This window comes from Manacus candei, unplaced genomic scaffold, assembly GCF_025592945.1.
Source record: "Manacus candei isolate 608988 ecotype Guabito, Panama unplaced genomic scaffold, ASM2559294v1 h1tg000049l, whole genome shotgun sequence".
Taxonomy (NCBI): Eukaryota; Metazoa; Chordata; class Aves; order Passeriformes; family Pipridae; genus Manacus; species Manacus candei.
Window position 1 is genome coordinate 3155472 of NW_026138097.1, and position 18222 is coordinate 3173693.

The 18222-nt window shown below is 41.2% G+C and overlaps 1 protein-coding gene across 3 annotated transcripts in view; it reads left to right on the top strand.

Moving 5' to 3' along the window:
* Nucleotides 1-18222, top strand: part of ITGA9 (integrin subunit alpha 9) — a 223113-nt gene that overhangs the window by 30538 nt on the left and 174353 nt on the right. For 2 of the 3 annotated variants that reach the window (XM_051798702.1, XM_051798703.1), the window contains exons 9-14: nt 1084-1221; nt 3376-3481; nt 4959-5053; nt 7949-8039; nt 8555-8600; nt 11994-12148. In XM_051798702.1, the coding sequence (XP_051654662.1) occupies nt 1084-1221; nt 3376-3481; nt 4959-5053; nt 7949-8039; nt 8555-8600; nt 11994-12148 (631 nt within the window). The remainder of the gene's footprint in view (nt 1-1083; nt 1222-3375; nt 3482-4958; nt 5054-7948; nt 8040-8554; nt 8601-11993; nt 12149-18222) is intronic. The other variant, XM_051798704.1, reaches the window with a different exon arrangement.

The window sequence follows — 18222 nt, forward strand, 5'->3', positions numbered from 1 at the left end:
AGTAGGTCAGAGATCTGCAGTGAGGAATGTAAAAGCATTCAAGAAATGTGGTTCGTTTTTTTGAACCTAAATAATGATTTCTTTAACCTCAGTGTTTCCTGCTTGATAAATAGCTCTCAATTTCAAGTAAGAAGTGGTATCTTTCCCATTTTCCTGTGGAAGCTGCTTTTAATTTTGAGGCTATGGTTTGTAGTTGGTTTCAAAGAGTATGCCTTGTGTTACTTGGGCAGGAGTGGATGAAACAAGGGTGAAATATCATTCTTGCTTTTGATTTCCTTCTTGCGTTTAATGTTTTTTGAAATTTGTAATGTGGATGCTGGTTAGGAGAAGGTTAGCAATAAATGTTCACCCATATAAAAAAAACATGGAATGAAATTAATTTATTTCCTAATTTTAAGCACTTTAGTTTATCAAGCAATAATAAGTGGAGATTAAAAGTGGCTTAGGTTTGTTGTGTATCAGCTGAAAAGCTTTTATTGAAAGTCTTGTTTCTGTATCAACTCACCTGCCTGTACATGAGAGGAAAGGTTATGATCAAGGCCCACAACTAGTATTCTTTGATGGTGACTGATACAAATACATACAACTAGAACAAGGAAAGATAGTCCACAATCAAGAGTCAATTTTAGATACCTGTTTTCATGGATACCCTGCCTCTTGCCTACTTTTCTTGTTTCCTTTTGTTATTTCTTTAAGATATTCACAGAACATCTGTGGCACTGGGCGTGAATAATCACTGTCTGTGTCTGGTTTGGGAAACTCATTTCACCCCTTCCTAGTTTTAAGCATTTGACAAGAGAAAGCTAGTCTGAGAAAGCTCTTTAAGTGTCTCACTTAAGCATGACCCAGGTTATAACTTCTGTTTGTAGAACATCCAGGATGCACTGTTATAGTAAAGTGTTCTAATTCCTGCCAGAATTATTCCCAAAGCTTTCTCTGTAGGAGTGCTTGTGAGTGATAAAGCAGCAAGTCATCATGTGAAATTAAAAGAATAACCAAAACAAACAAAAGCCACGCCTATATGATTTCCTCCTGAGTGTGGGCAGATACTGAATGCTTTGTTGTGACTCAACTTGGTTACAGATGGGCTCTTACTTTGGCTCCTCCTTATGTGCAGTTGATCTGAATTCTGATGGGTTGTCAGACCTGCTGGTTGGAGCACCTATGTTTTCTGAGATCAGAGATGAGGGTCAAGTCACAGTCTATATCAACAGAGGAAACGTGAGTATGTACAGGAGATGACTTGGTAAGGGATGAGGGCATGGATCTCGGGCAAGGTAACGCTTGTATTGTTCCAGCACTGCACAGTGAAACTCGATGTCTCAAATAAATGGGGCTCTGAATGTCTCTGGCAGAGTATGAAGTCGCAGGAAGACTCATCTGGTATGGTTTCCCAGACACTGGCCCACATTCATCACAGATCTGTGAATCTTTCAAGGAGGTCTGAGAAAGTGTCTGGTTTTATGTTGAAACTTGGTGACATTTGTGACTTTTTGTGAAATTGCTGCCCAAACCAATTCAGAGTCAGTAGCTTTGACTGAGTTTCCTTTGTGTTTTAGGTTGTCACTAAGACCTAGAACACAATTTAGACACAAGTGTCTGGAGATCGAGGAAGAGAAACCAGAGATTGAATTCATTTTACTTGTGTATTATGGCCCATATTTAAACTTCAGGGGAAGTTCTTACCAGCTGGTACCAGTGGATTTCACCTGACCTATCAACAATCTTGGAAAAGTCTGAACTTTCTTGCATTGGGAAACCAAGACCATTGATAAGTTGTATGTAGAGGAAAACAATGGTTTTTAATATACTATTAAATACTTAATATTCAGGTCCCAAAGCTGCTGTCTCAAAGGAGAAGTTGTTATGGACTAAAATTAAATTGTTTGGCTTCATCAGCGTTTTGTGAACTTTAAGTTTGTTTATGCTAGACTTAAAATTCACCAGAAGTCCAAGCGTTTAGGAGACTTTACAGATGCTTTTGGTGTAATTTTATTTTCTATTATCACTCCTTTAAACAAGCTTTACTTTTTCAGTTTTATCCATGGGAGGTTCCACCTTTTATGTTGCAGTGTTGCTGCTGGGTCCTCAGGATTGGGTCCAGAATGCCAAAAAGATAATAGCCAACATTTCCTGCTCACAGTGAGAGCATACACGAATTAATTTTTATCTTCTATAGAATAGTCAAGAAGCTAGTATGAGTTTCTTATACTCCTGCACCAAGAATTACTTGCATGAGCAATGGTTTGCAGGATTGTGGATTTTATTTTGGGTTTTGGACATTTGAAACTTTTTTAATTCTGCAATCACCATTACTTAACAGGTTGTTGCAGAGGATCAGAAAAAACTGCATTGTAAAACAAGCATGCACGGTGATGTTACTTTTAAAATATTTTGCCCTTTCCTGTGAGGACTGCAAAGAATTTAGTTGCACATACAGGCCTGCCTGTCTCCTCTCTGTTGTGTTTTATTTTCATTATGTGGGATTTTCTTGAAGTCAGCAACTCCCCATAGCCAAGTAAAAGATTTTATTACATGTTCCAGAGGGTAGTTTATTCTTATTCACAAAGGAAGCAAAACCAAAACAAAACAACCTTGAGGTGGGTACAGACTTGGATTATGTAACTAAATTTTGTTTTCTTGTGGAAATATTCCTTTCCCCTTGAGAGAAGACTCAAGAAGCTAAAGCTTATGTATCTGACCAGAAGGTGGGTGGGCAAGAAATACCAGAGCCATATAAGGCTTCTCATGGCATAGGAGTACAAAACTACTTAATTCTGAACTTTTCTCTGTCTCTTTATTTCATTAAATCTCTTTCCTTATTCTTAATTTCAGAAGGCCTTTTGAGGACTTTGCTTTAATCCTTTTGTCCCATACTCAAAATGTTTTCAAATTCAACTGTCAAATGTTCTTTGCTTAAGGGAAGCAAAGAACTCACTGAGTTTAGCTCACTGAGTTTAGCTGAATAAGTCTGGACTGAGGATTTCACTCCTCAGATGTAATCTTCCAGTAGCAAGCTCTGGGCTGTTATGTTTTAGGCATCTGGAAACTTTCATGGGTTCACCAATCCCTGTGACTGCATTTAGTTACATCTCTGAGTTACTGTTTAGTTAATTTAGCATTTTAGTTATATCAGCCATGGACTCTTTCTGCCTTTCTCCCCTGTCCCCTTGAAAACTAAACCCCAGAAGGTTTAAAACCCAAATAAATTAGATTTCTAGACCCCAGGTAACCTGAGTACAATGCAGGAGGGAGGCAGGCTGCAGCTCTGCCCCAGGTACTTCCCACAGCACAAGGGCATCTTGCATGGGGAAGGCTTACCTCGCCCGGGAATTGCACCGTTTCCCTGACCCTGTTTTATTTCTTGCTTGCTAGGGAGTGCTGGAAGAGCAGCTCATCCTGGATGGTGACAACGCTTATAATGCACACTTTGGGGAGACCATAGCCACCCTTGGTGACATTGATGACGATGGCTTCCCAGGTCAGTGTAATTTCCTTCATGGCCATTTCTCTGTCAGTGCCAGCAAAGCTGTGCCATGCAGCACCGTCAGTCTTGCATGACTCGGTGCTGCGTGGCATCCATTGCTCCTCCAGATCTGACCAGCACCTGGGTTCAAACTAAGGATAAATGAATGTGCTTATGTAGGATTTGTGTGCTAAAGCCTTTTGTAGGTGACTGTTCTTGATGTCAGTTTAGTCCATGTCTATGCAGGTCACACCTCAATCTCATTAATTGCTTTGCTTTCCATGCTGTTGTATTTTCTTCTTTTCCTATGTGGTTTATAAAAGGCTTAAGATACCCACAGCCCAGAGAAAACAGAAACCTGTCTGACTTCTTTTTTCTTTCCCATTTCCTTATGTTTTCAAGCCTTTCTGGTTTTGTTGACATAGTCTCATTTCTTATCATGTAGTGTAATTAAGAAGTAGCTTCTCGCTCCTGATAGAATGTACTCTATTAATTTCTCTCCTCTTCTTTGTTCTCCCTGTACTCCTTTCTGAGGCCTCTCAGCATGAGGCCCATGCTGTGATAGCAATAGGCGAGTGCAAAGTTTTGATGCTGGCACCTTTTCTGCCCTGGTTTCTGGCAGAGCAGATTAAGGACTTCTAAACAAAGGCCAACTTAGTCAGTGTATGCCTGGATTTATTTCTTTCAGGCCACTCAGGGCACAGTATCCCATTAAGCCTAACTCAGCCCTGTTGCAAGTTGCCCTCACCAATGGTGGACATGCTGTTCCTCTCTATTTGGACATGCGTTTGTGTGTTCTTGCTGCTACTTGTAGGTCAGTTGTGATGGTGAGACTGCAGAGGGAGTTGAATCAGTTCATGGGTATGAAGCAGTTGAGAAAAGCTTAATTTTAGTAGCCACACAGTCACTAGATCCAACTAGAAGTGAAGAACAGGAGGTGGGATCATGCTTTCTACAAGAGTTTGCAGTTTAATTGGATCAAATGTACTTTGAAAGTGGACCCTCAGCAGCCTTTTTCTCTTCTTGCCTATCCATTTAATATATCCAGCCTCTTTGTGAAGCCTTGGATTTTCAACCAGCCTTAATGTAGTGCTGCAGTAAATATTTTGCCACTCTTGTCCTAGTTCACAAAGCTGATGTTCCCATGGGTTGGAGATTTTGTCGTGAAAGGTTTCTAAATTAACTTTTTGAGTATGGTTGCTGTTAATAAACACACATTTTCATAACAGCACATGTTTCTAATTAATCTGATTCTGTGAAACATAGCCACATGCATGTACAAATTCATATATGTTTCTGTGGTTTTTAAGTTTATCTTAACATGAGCTCTTAACTAAATCAAACAAATTCCTTCTATGTAGGTTCACATGAGCTGCTGATCATCTTTGTCATGGGGAACTGTTTTGCTATGGATAGCTGCATTCTAAAACTGGGAAAAAGTTGGATTAGTGGGATGGACTGTGAAATGTTTATAATCTGTACTGTTTTACAGATGTTGCCATTGGAGCACCTAAGGAGGATAACTACGTAGGAGCAGTGTACATTTACCATGGGGATTCCAATGGTATTATACCTCAGTACTCTATGGTATGTGACACTACCATTTATGATACCTTTCTGAAGTCACTTTCCCAAGGCCTGCAGAAATAAACCATACTTAGGAGTTCCTAAGTTCCTTGTCATCACTCAGCATCCTTTTCTCAGTCTTGATTTGAAGGTGGCTTCTCCCTTCAAAAAAAGAGTTTGTCTTTATCTATGCTGAAGGGTAAAATTATGTCAGTCAGGAGGTATTTTTCACTCTCTTTTGTTATAGCTGTCAGCTGTATCTTCTTGAAGCAAAGTCTTAGGGACTGAGTGTCAGTTTTTAGAGATAGTACCGATGCAGAGGAGAAATGGAAACCCTGGAGAGGTTAAGCATAGAAATTATGGAGAAGCCCATGGGAAGTTGTGGGGTTGCACTTTCTTCCTGTAGAAGCAGACTTTGTGAGAAGGAAGAGATACTAAGAGTTCTTTTGTGCCTTACAGAAGCCTCTTTACCCACCTTGTTGACCTTCTTGCATTCTGACAGTATATCACAAGGCCTTTCTTGGGAGCCGTTCCCCTGACTCCCATATTATGAAGTCAGACCTTGTCTGGGATATGCTATACCATCTTGTGCAGGGATGACATAATACAATTTAGCTGCTGTAGCCAGGCAGTAGAGATGATAAATTTATACTCATGCCGCCCAACATGTGTCCGCTAGTCTCTCTCTAGCACATTTCTTTGTTCAGAGAGCCTGAATCTTCCCTCCCTCTGTGTGTTTGAAGTTCTAGTTGTTTTGTTTTGTTGCTGGGTGGGATCCTTCACAGTAAATAAATTTAAGCAGAATTAAAGAGTTTAGTGGTTGTATTGGAGGTTCTTTTAACAGACCATAAAAGTTTAGTCCTTCTTCCTTTTACCATGTATGTGGCATGCACTGCTTTTAAGAAAAAAAGGAAGTGAAGTGACTCTTTAGTACATTTTAGAAGTATTCTTAATGTGTGGCATGTGGTAGATTCTGCCCATTTTTTGTCAAGAGTCACTGTTTGGGAGGTTCTTCTCTGGCTGTTGAAAATCTTAGAGCTTTCAAGCTCTTGCTGAAAAGGATTGGGTTTTTTTTTGGTCATTCATGGGAAAATGTTACATTTTTTAAGGAGGACAGATCATCAGGGTGGGAAGCAAAACATCCTGTTTGTGATCTCTCCCTCCCCACTGGAACAAGGCCATCAGACAGCACATGCGTCTCCATTTGGTCAGTGGGAAAACACCCAGCTCGAGAGGGTGGCAGGGTACAGTTGTTGACCCTTGATACCATTGCTGTGGTTGTTCCATGTCCTGAGGCAGCCAAGAGGGCACCACTTACAGGCAGTATCTCTGTGCAAGTGATTTCCCAGTGTCTGCTGCAGGGCACTGGGCAGACCACCAGTTCACATCCTGCATGCAACCAGAACTGTGTAACAGCTTCAGCTCTCTGCCTACCTGTCCTGAATTTGAACCCAGAGGTGAAAGACTTTTTGTATCTTATTACTATATTGCTGATCCATCTCAATGCTGTGGATTTCCTTTTTTAAATAAGCTGTGAGAGGTGGAGGGAGGGGACCCTGCAGGGTGTATATCTTCACCCTTTTCATTTTGTTAGCTCTTCCCTCCCAGTCCTACCTTTCGCTTTCCCAGTTGTCTTCATTTAAATTGCTGATCCATGTAGTTCTTTGTACCTTCAGCAGCTTCAGTGGCTATTAGCAGAAGCAGCTTAATTGGCTTTATGCCCTGCTGTTTTCATTCATGGTCGTTAAAAGCATTATACCTTTGCCTTCTAGGCTGTAAGAGCCACAGATGTCTTCTGAAGTGTTTGCAGGTGGGATTTAACCACCCTAACTGGGACCCCTAAAAATGCGAAGCAAGTGTAATGTAGGTATTCCAGTTGTCAATGTTATCTACCCATGAGTAGGATCACTGGTTTCCCATTATACTAACTGTCAGGATATCTTTCTTCCCTTCAACTTATATTTTTTCCATAAATTTCCTACCTGACTTTTTGTCCAATATTACATTCTTTTATGGGAGGGCCGGGAAAAGTTGGTTGCATGTCACAAGCTGTGAAGCACCACCAACAGCTTCGAAATTACTTCATGGGACAGGTTTCCTCTGTCTGTAACTTCTGCAATCAGAAGTTGATTTGAGTTCAGGTCTTGCATTGCTGGCCCAGCATAATGAATGAAAGCTGAGAGAGTTCTGATTGCATTCTTAGAAAAGGAAATTTTGATATATTAATTTGCTTCAGACAAAGGCATTTATAGTGCAAAGAATTTAGAGAAAGTTTTTGTGTTAGTAATTAGAAAACAAAACTATGTTAGAACTTGGGGAGGCAGAAATGAGATACAACTTCCAAACTGACAGAAAATACTCCATAATATCTGATGGCAACTGGAATTTGCAAGTGGGATGAAAATTAATAATTTTGGCTTTGAGTGTGCTGGCAACCTTCGTGAAAAGAAATGGTTGTGTGGAATTTTCTGTTTCAATTAATCGTTAATTTTGTTAAGATGCTTCTTGAAACTTCTATTCAGAGAAACTAAGGTAATGCAAAAAAAACCAAAAAACCAAAAAATTAATCTCTTGAGTGCAGGTAAATTTTCTCCCTCTGCAGAAATCTGTTTGATGTGTTCTTTATTTTGCTTGGGTCTGCATGAGGATTGTTATGCAGGTGTGTTTTTTAATCCAAGTCAATGCTGGCCTCCTACTAGCCCAGAGCAGAAGGACTTCCTGCAGTTGACAGCCTTCCTGTTCAGGGCTGCATCAGTGAAGTGTGAGACTGCAGGTGTGCAGCACTTCCAGCCCATGGAGAAGAGCCCGAATGACCATGAAAATCATGCTGCTTGAAGATTTTCTTTTGTTTGGCGGGGTTTTTTAGAGGATTCTGTGTGTTACTGACTGATTTCACTTGTGTTATTTCCGCTACAGAAGCTGTCTGGGCAAACAATAAACCCAAAGCTGCGTATGTTTGGCCAGTCCATATCAGGGGGAGTTGATATGGATAGCAATGGTTATCCAGGTACGTATGCTACTCTGGCAGCAGGAGCATGGGGAAAATACAGCAGTAGGCCTAGAAAATAGCAGAGCTAGGTTGTTTCCAGGTTGCTGGTCCCTGCCATTGCAGATGGTCAATGAAGCTGAGCTGCTTTTTCCCTTTCTCTTATGCAACTACAAGCTCCTGATAAAAATTCTAGGCGATTACTTAATTCAGGTATTTTGGCAGTTACAGCAATTGAAGATTCAGTATCTAACCAAGGTTGTAAGTTTCTTGAAACTGCTCAGTCAGGATGGCAGTCTTAAAATAACCCAAAAAGTAGACAATAATATAGTAATGTTAATAAAAATCAAACAACGAAGCAGAGGTGAAGTAACATCACAGACCTAATCCTCCAGTTATAATACATATGACATAATGGTATTCGAAGGGGCAAACTGGCTAAATCAGAAAAACATGCTCTGTAGTCTGGCAACTGATTTGAAAGAACTGAATTCTGTGCCTCCTTTATAACTGTCTCAATGTTACAAAAATTTCAGATATGACTGTTGGAGCCTTCTTGTCAGACAATGTGGTACTTCTGAGGTGAGATGACTGTATTTTTCACTCATCGTTGTCTTCTTTTTCTTTGCTTTCTGTTTATGTCTTATGTGGTCTTAAGCCCAACCGATTAACCACTCGAGTTTCCTCCCTAGTTTGTTGTGGCCAGAAGAAGCAAACTAGGTTACTGTTTAAGCAAAACCTTAGACATGAATGATGTCAAAGAATGCACAGTCTAATTTAAACAGCAGAGTCAGGGGTGACAATACATAGGACACCCGGGGCTATGAAGAAAAAGGGTTGGAGCCAGAAGGAGATATGTTGCATCTCAGTGCCTCTTTAGAAAGGTTGCTCCCAACTTGTGAGGAGGCTTCTTCATTATTCTTATGTTTATATAAAGTAGATAAATTGTGATTTAAGGGAATGCAGTTGAGCAAAAAATGAGCTGTGTATGATGCCAGGATGTAATTTTGCAAGTTATAATGGGATGCAGAATGAAATAAGAGTCTTCAGGGAAATGAAATACAGATACATTTTCAATGCACACAGGAGTTGGACTGCTGTTTCAAGTTTATGAGTTAAGTGCAATTGCTTGTTCCATCTGATAGAAAGAGGTGGGACAGCTTGGTTTACCAAATTATGCAGGTTTTTTTGCCAGTAGGTCTGTTGTTACACTTGTTAATATTTAATAAAAAAAATCCTTTCAATACTTAGATGTCATTAGGAATAGAAATCATTACTAGGAACTCTGGCATCTTAATGGAAGATACAGGGATGTGGTGACACTGGTAAGACAAATGCTGGAACTGCAGAACAGATGTGCCAGCTTCCTTCCTGTTCAAGGCAGGAAAAACTTGGCTCTGTTTCCCTTGGAATCAGTTACACAAAAGAAAAAGAAAAAAAGGAAAGGAGGGGGAAGAAATACCCTTGATGATCAGCATGGCAGGTGGGCAAGTCTTCTGAAGAGTTTTCTGTTCCTTCATCATGCACATATAGGAAGCTAATTACTGCTTCTGTGAAAAAGTGTGCCATGCCTCAGGTGGGAATTTGCAGCCCCATATCTCTGAAGGTGCTGAAAAGAAAACTGCGTTTTTCTCCTGCATTGATGTTACTTGCAGAGGGGGGAAGACAAACTGAAAGGCATACTGTGATGTTTAAAACCACATGCATCACAACAGCATGATGACATCTGTCCGTGTTTTCAGTCATACTTGTGCATTTCCGAGGAAATTAGTGTATTGCTGACTGACTTTGTGGGCAGCCTGATTAAGTGTTGCTACTGCCAGTTTCAAGTGTGTCCCACTTGCTGTTAAGATTCAGATTAGGATAAAGAAATCAGCTTTTTCTTCTCCTTCTCCTCTTACCCCTCCCACTTTTGTGAAGTCCCTTAGCCAAAACCAACAAATCTTTTGCCAAATGATATTTAAAGGCTTTGGTGGAAGCCTTTGGTGACTTGAGGCAGATCGTCAGCATTGTATTGCTCACGTGTATGGTCCTTTGACAGATGCACTGGGTTTTTTTCCCCAGTGAATAACCAAGTGAGATGACACTAAGGAAAAATCACACAGTGTATCATAGCTGGAGAAATATTTTTCTAGATCAACTATAGCACTTACTCTTTTATGTCTCCTTAAGCATTCAGAAAGAGTGTTTCTTCGAAGGTGTGAAATGATTGCTCATTCTTTTTCCTCCTTCCCCCCTACCGCATATATTTCTAGGGGTAGCATTTATCTTCATCCTCCACCTCAAAATGTGAACTTGCACTGTTGTTTCAGGCTGTGGTAAAAGAGTCTGAGCAGCTGTCTTAGAGATTATGTGAATCTTGTTCCAGTTGGTATAAATTAGGTGTAACCACAGTTCCTGCTCTCTTCTCCTTCCTCTCCCCTACCTCTCAATTAAGTGGCTTGTGGAGTGATCGTCCTGAAGTAGTTTACAAGCTCTGGCCTTGCATGGCTGTTGAGACTACTCTGGAACTGAATCTGCTGGTTGCTGCACATTTTTTTCACTATTGTAGTTGGTTTTGGAAGAACATGTTCATGTTGATCATGTACAGAATTGAAACCAAGAAGAATAACACTGAATTTTTGGGCTGAAGTCCTGGGCTGGAGATGATTCAGAAGAGTCTGGTTTTCTGGGCTGCTGGATCTTCTGTGTTGTGTGAAAGAGGAAACTGTTGAGGAATACATTCAGTATAGGTATCTCAGGTGCAGCTGCAGTGTGAGCTGCAAATTGAGCTTTGGATGGTGGGAGCCTGAAGCAGGAGGCTGTGAACCGTTGACTTTTTGCATAAGAAAAGCCATGGGGACCTGTGGCACAGCCAGGTGACCAGACACTGGGAGACACAGCAGGAGCCAAGGACTCAGGAGGAAGAGCAAGGAAGAGTGAAGACTTGCTTGGAGTGTGAGGGTAAAAAAGCCCAGGGGGTCCTTTGTTCTGGATCCCTCCTCAGAGGCACCCCCTTGAGCTGTTTCTGTGTTACTTTGCTGTGAATAAATGGCTTTATGGAACTATGGGAAACCTGGTCTGACTATGTGAGAGTGGTGTGTGTAGGGAATCAAGTGGGGCACCTGTCAGCTCTCTGGAGCCACTGCAAAAGGGCTTTGGTCCCACCAGTTAAAGTCTCTAGTGGTGTGATTGTGACTGTGTGAGTGCCTCCTGAATGGTCAGACAGGGAAGTTTCCTTAACAAGACACACCTGGGCCTTAAGGGACTCAGCTTGCTCTGTAATTCTTGCTGTGTCGTCCCTCAGCCAGGACTAGTGGTAGCAATAACCTGGTGCTGGAGTTGCAAGGGTAGAAAGCTTTTGTTCACAGTGCACTGGGTAACTCCTGAAACACAGTTCAGCAGCGTGAAGAGTATTCAATCCTTGCCAGGAGGGAATTAGTCAAATGTCTCTCCTCCAGAAAACACGAATGTAGTGTTTGTTGTCCCTCTTATACTGTCAGAAAAATGATATATGAATCCGTCTCCTACCCCTGTGCTCCCTCCTTGACTTTGAGGTCATAAATTTGACTGTAGACCATTCTGTGGAAACCTGTGGTCTCTTCCTACCTGTCCCTGACCATCCAAGATGGTTAGCAACCAGTCTCATTTGCATGAACTTGTTGTTCTTGTTTGCTATTCTACTAATTTTATTATCCTCCAGCAACTTTTGCTGGAGATGATGTTGATTATTATTATTACACATTACTGGTTTCCCTAGCTGCCTGCCTGCAGTCTGTATCCGAGCACTGAACTTCAAGCAGATATTACTGTTTTAATTTAAATGCTAGTAGTCCTTGCCAGCTAGGTCAAGTGCTAGTTTATTTTACAGCTCAAAGGTACTCTCTTTTTTTTCCTGTCTGCTTGAAATTGTGTAGTTTACCAAATTTACTTTCTTTTCCTTTGGCTTAGAACTTCCGTCTCCTCACTCAATTCTACTTTTCTGTTGATCTCCAGATCCAGGCCTGTCATTACCGTGGACATCTCCATTTTCCTGCCCGTCTCTATCAATATCACAGCTCCTCAGTGCCATGATGGCTTGCAGCCAGTGAACTGCCTCAATGTCACAGCATGCTTTCGCTTCAGCGGCAAGCATGTTCCTGGAGAAATAGGTAAGGTACCTGTGCCAGCCCTGGGCAGTAACAGGTTGACCTGGAGTAAAGGGCTCTCTTTGTAGTCAGTAACAGACCTTTTATGGGAAATAAGTAGTTTCAATGTGAATGTGGAGTATACAATTCCAGAAAGTTGGAGGCTCGAGAACTTCATTGGGCACGTTTTTACCTTCTGATGAGGCTGATGTAATACCGAGGCAGTTTCTTCCTCAGTGAAAGGAGGGAAGTGTGTCCTTAGGCTTGCTACAAGGATAGAGAACACAGCCTTCAAAGTTTGTATTCCCTGTTTACTTCTTGATAGATAATACATTTCTGAATACGTATCCTCCATCAGCGTTATCAGAAAGCATATGAAAGGTGATTTGCTCTAGATTAATAGTTTTTGAAAGTCTACCAGGAGCTCTTGAAACAGATATGAGAAAATCCTTTTCTGTGCATCAGTTTACCTGTCTGTAAAGTGACTGTAAATAGCCCAGTCTTAGTTAATCTCTGTTAAACACGTGGAGTTTCTGAGGTGAATGGAATTGTGTAACGTGTAATTGTGCAAACCTTTATGTCTTTGCTCTATTAAAATACTACTTATGATTTTTACATCCCAGTGTTTACAAGTCTTAGATATTGTGTGAAGTCGTATGGGACAGATACAGCATTTCTAAATATTTTAAGACCTGAGTTAATTTAGTTCATGATGTTTTACCTTTGTCATGCTTTAGGAATGGCAGAGGACTTGCACTGTGCTGTTCAGGGAAGATGTCTCAGCCTCACGGCATGCTCTATCTTGATAGTGAGCTGGGGGAATCAGTGCCTCCTCCTGCTCTATGCCCTGCCTTTTTGAGCAGGTAGTCGAGAAGGGTAAGTTGCATCTGTGCAACCCAGTATGCAGAGCTTGCTGCAGTATTTTGGTTTTAAGTAAGTCAGAGAAAGAAAAGGCTTCTTGCTACTTCTGCCATTTACATGGGGTGAGAACTACAAGCAGCTTGTAACTCTCACTTGAACAGCTCAAAACAGTGGAATTACCAAATTTAGGGTTCCTGTGTATTCTAATATACTGATGCAACTGAGACTTGAATTTCTATTTTTGCACTTTTTCCTTCTCTTAGATGACACTAAGCAGATAAATACATGCTTTGATAAAGTATTTTTTGTACTGCCTGATACTCTGTCAATTAAGAAAACACATTTCTGAGGGATTGTTAATTCCTCTCTGAAAATCACCAGGTAGATTTTCTGAATATCTAGCTGTTCTTGTGTTCTTGAAGTACTGTTTCAAATGTTTCCTTTGCTTTAATTTCGTATCTCTGGACCTGTGGCTAAGAAGTGAACTTCCTTTTTTTCCAATCTAAGTATCTGTTTCCCTCATTTACAAAAGATCTATCTTCCTGTTCATCATGTCTTGTAAGAGTTGGTTAAATTTCTCTGTGTTGTCTTACAAACTGTACTTCTGATGATTTATTGTGGTGAAAGCACATAAGCATCCTCTTTGGCGAGTAACATCCATCTCATTACAAGAAATTTTTTTACTATTAAGTAGATTATTATAAAACCTCCAACCATTGTCCTTTCATACAGTGCTTGTAACAAAGTGATTTGTCTTGAAAACATTGCAGCCAGAACTATCTGACTGTATAAAATCTCTTCAGGGTATGATTTGGATAAAATATCTCAAATGAGCTTTTGGTTAGTAATCTAACAGTCAGGCCATTTTAATTATGTTGCAGTTGAAGAATATCAATTAACAAAGGGTGGAACAAATAATGGAAATATTGTAATGGTTCCTCTCCCGTGTGGTTAAATGTGGGGGGAAAAAACCCCTAGAATATCCCTGTTAATGCATCGTTGTCCAGTTCAGACTCTGAAAGGCACATGGAAGTGTTAAAATGCTGTGCCAGAATTTTGGGGCTAAAAGTGTTGGGATTGGGATTATTTCATCTTTGGGTGTCTGGGGGCAGTCTGTAAAGTCAGATGGTGAGAATGCGGTGCTTGTCTGGAAAGTCACTCCCCTAGGGCTTGTCAACGTGGATACTCGAGATTACTGCTTACTGGTGAAAAGCTCAGCATTTGTCTTGCTTTTGGGCAGCTGAAATTGGTCATCTACTGCATAATGTTTAGAAGGTCAAGCTGAACATGCAGGCAGCATTCTTCTGTGGCAAATGTGTGCCTTCAATGCTGATTTGAATGTGTGGCTATTTTGTTAACTGTCATGTGAAGGAAAGTCATCTTCATCTAGCACTACCTCACGCTTGCATATAAACATTCCCCATCTTTCTTTTGCTTCTTCTTTTTCTAGTGGGAGTTGCAATAGTACTGGTCATGAAACAGCTGTCTGGGGTTCTGTGTTTATGGACACTGCTTGATACTGCCACTGACAGTACAATTTCCATGAAGTTGTTTCTTTCAGACTATGGTCTTCAGAAGTATGAGTTTATTGCTGAAATGTTTTTGTCTGGACAAAGAGCCATTGCCTCAGTGCTTGCTGGAGAGCTGAGCGTCTAGTTGTATGTCCACTGACAGAGACCACCTCCAGTATGTCTTGGAGGTATGAGAAATACAGTATTTTAAGTTGTCACTCTGTCACCTCAGAATCTCACTCAGGCTGTTCCTCTTTCACTTAAAGGACCATTGCTTCGTCTCCTGTGAGGTCTCTGTATTGCCAGGAAAGGCTGGGATTAGAGACAGGCCTTTCCTAGCTTGAATGAGAAGCTTTCAGCCTCTTCAAACCATACACTTCTGGGTGACCAGGACAAGAAAAGAGACTGCTGCATCTCTGTGCATCAGGGGCTGCTTTTGCATTCGTCCCTGAAGGAAAATGGAAGTAAACTTGGCCCACAGTCTGGATAATTTCCTCTACAATAATAACAACAATAATAATACTGCCAATATGAGAAACAGGTGAATTTTAATGGCTATGAAAATGAAGGGTTTTGGTCATTTGACTAGAGTTAGGCAGATACGTTAGAAATTGCTTCAAACTTTCTCATATACTTTTCATTTTAGATGTGCATCGCTTGTGTGTTGATCCGTTGCTAGGGTAGTCCTCACATCCCTAATACTGTTGCCTGAAAGACTGGTGCAAAATTTAGTGTGGGATTGTTTGACAGTTTCGCTCTATTTGAACATGTTTCTAGGACTGAAGTAAAATGCCTAATCCGAAACTTTTTGGAAGTGGACTCTCCTCTTCTTACCTGTGTGCAGCTGTAGTTTGGTGCAGGAGTTTTATTCTGTCTGCCTCTTATTTTTCCAGTCTATTCAGATGCAGGCAAGTCAATGTTACCTTCAGAGTGCCTCAGAAACAGGCATGCTGCAGGAATGTGTTCAGTGTATGGAGCAGCGAGGATGGCTCCCAACTTAGAGCCAGGGACAACACTATGAGAGAGGATTTGAAACAAGGTTTGAAGTAATGGGGAAAAAAATCATTTTGGAAGAGGATGGAGGGAATATCCTATATATATTCTCATTTTCTAGGGTATTTTTTTTAATACTGAAGAGTTTTCTTTGCAAGCTAAGTTCATGAATTATTTTCTCCTTGAAATTACTGGCAGAGGCACCAAAGAAACACATTCCTCTTCTGATGGCTTTTTGTTATTATTTAGTCATTTCTTCATTTTTTCGTATGCTGCCCCCCACAAATTGGTACTATAGCTAGTAGTTTAACAAGCACTTACAGATGTGCTTGTTCCTGCTGAGCATTTTGCCTCCTACTGTTTGTGTGGTGTGTCATTATCTGAGTGGGTGAGGATGGGATGTGCTGAGTGGCTTAGAGTGTGTAACTCCTCCATTAGTGCAGTCAGCTGTGATTTCCGTTTTAGCTTGGGGGATACCATGGCCTGATCTTAATTTCTTCTAACTCCTTTCTGCTTCAGGGCTGCCATCAGCCATCAAGGATGACTCTTGCATTGTGAGTACATATATGCCATTTAGGATGAAAATCCACTGTAAAATGCCTACTGCCATTTACTTGGTGCATCTCATACTGGCTGGAGTAATTCACCTGGTCTGCTGGGTGGGGGTAGGGTACTCTTGCAGGTATGACCAAAAATTTCTCAGAGGGAGCTGTTATCGAAGCTTTTAGCCGTTTAACTTTAGTTATGGAAAAGGAATAGTCATTAGAAGAATTGAGCCCTTCTGAGGTCATCAAACCCATGCCAGAGTTTTATTTTGATTGTATGAAGTTGGGTGGGTAGATCCCCAGAAAAAAAGTGAGAAAACTTGCTTAAAGCTGCTGGACAAATGTTTGAAGGCAGTACCTGGGAGAGTTAATTTGCTGCGAAAAACTTGCCTCCTGTTCTTCTACTGGAGTGAGCAGGAGGAACTTAAACCACCAGCAGTGATAAGTTTGGCCAGTTATCTCCTCACTTGGGTTTGCTTTTTGGAAGCAACAAAGCTGGGGAGGGCGAAAAAAAGTATTCATGATATTTCAGTTTTTCCACTGATATGACTTCATTGAATACAACATAGAAACAAGTTGTGATAATAAAGGGGAGGCAGGGAACCGTACTGATTGGATAGTGCCTGGGATCTTTAATCAGAGGCCTGGTGCAGGCCTCACATTGGGATCCCTTTCCATGCCTGCAGTGAGGAATTGTTCAATGTCGCTAATACGTAACGCTATCACTGGAGACTTTACAAGCCTCCCTAGGCACCCCTGCAAGCTCTGCAGTCCTTTCTTCCTTTTACCCTCCTCCTTTGAAGAGGGCTGCATCTGTCCAGAGGGCTTTTTGCCTCTGTGTAGCAAAGCCTGGGTTTGCTAACATGTTTTCTTGTCTTTAATTTTGTGATATTGGTGCAGATCTTGGCATTGCTTGCATGTATATGCATATGAGATCTTGAAATAAAAAGGGAGACAGTTGGGGATGGGTGTGGGACACCTCAAGAAAAGAAAAAAAGTTTGGGATTTTAAGCAAGCTAAACCCTGTCTTTCTGATAAGGTGATGCTTTTTAGTAGGACTGCGTAAACACCACTTTAGTGAGAGTTTTTGGTCATGAGCTTGTGAGTTTGAAATATTTTCAAGACATTATCTTTCTAAGCAAGTTATTCTACCAAAAGCAAACAAAAAAATGTTCAGGTGAAGCCCTGTGATGGTAGTTAGGCTGATTCCCCAGTTATGGCTTTTCATACCACTTAAGGTTTGTCTGGTTGCTATGCCCTAAGCTTTTAGTCAGAATGCAACACACTGCAAATGAAGTGAAGCGAATTTGAATTGTGTGAGTTTATAAGTGTTCACAGAGACTTTTGTGCCAAGAAGGCTAAAAGTGAGAAAGTTCGTGGGTTGAGATGAAGACAAAGTAATCATCTACAACAGTCTTTAACAGTCTACAACTTCCTCATGAGGGGAGGAAGAGGAACAGGCTCTGATCTCTTCTCAGTGGTGACCAGTGACAGGACCCGAGAGACTGGCATGCAGTTGTGTCAGGAGAGGTTTAGGTTGGATATTAGAAGAAGGTTCTTTACCCAGAGGGTGATTGGGCACTGGAACAGGCTACTCAGGGAAATGGTCACAGCACCAAGCCTGACAGAGTTCAAGAAGCATTTGGACAATGCTCTCAGGCACATGGTGTGACTCTTGGGGGTGATCCTGTGCAAGGCTAAGAGCTGGATCCTTGTGGTTTCCTTCCAGCTCAGCATAGTCTGTGATTCTGCAATAGGTAGAGCAAAAGCCAGTGCACACAAACAAAGAAAAAAAGGGAATTCATTGACATCTTCCCATGAGCAGTCAGGGGTACAGCAATCTCCAGGAAAGCATAATGGTTACTTAGGAAGACAAACATGGTCACTCCAAAGGTCCTCACCTTTGTCCTTCTTTCCCCTACTCTGTATATTGAACATGATGTCATATGGTATGGAATATCCCTTTGGTATGTCCCAGCTGTGTCCCCTCCCAACTTCTTGTGATCCCCTAAGCCTACTCACTGGTGAAGCAATGTAAGAAGCAGAAAAGGCCTTGACACTGTGCAAAGCACTGTTCAGCAGTAACTAAAACATCCGTGTGTTATCAACACTGTTTTCGGCACAGATCTAAAGCATAGCCCCTTACTAGCTATGGTGAAGAAAATTAACTCTATCTCAGCCAAAATCA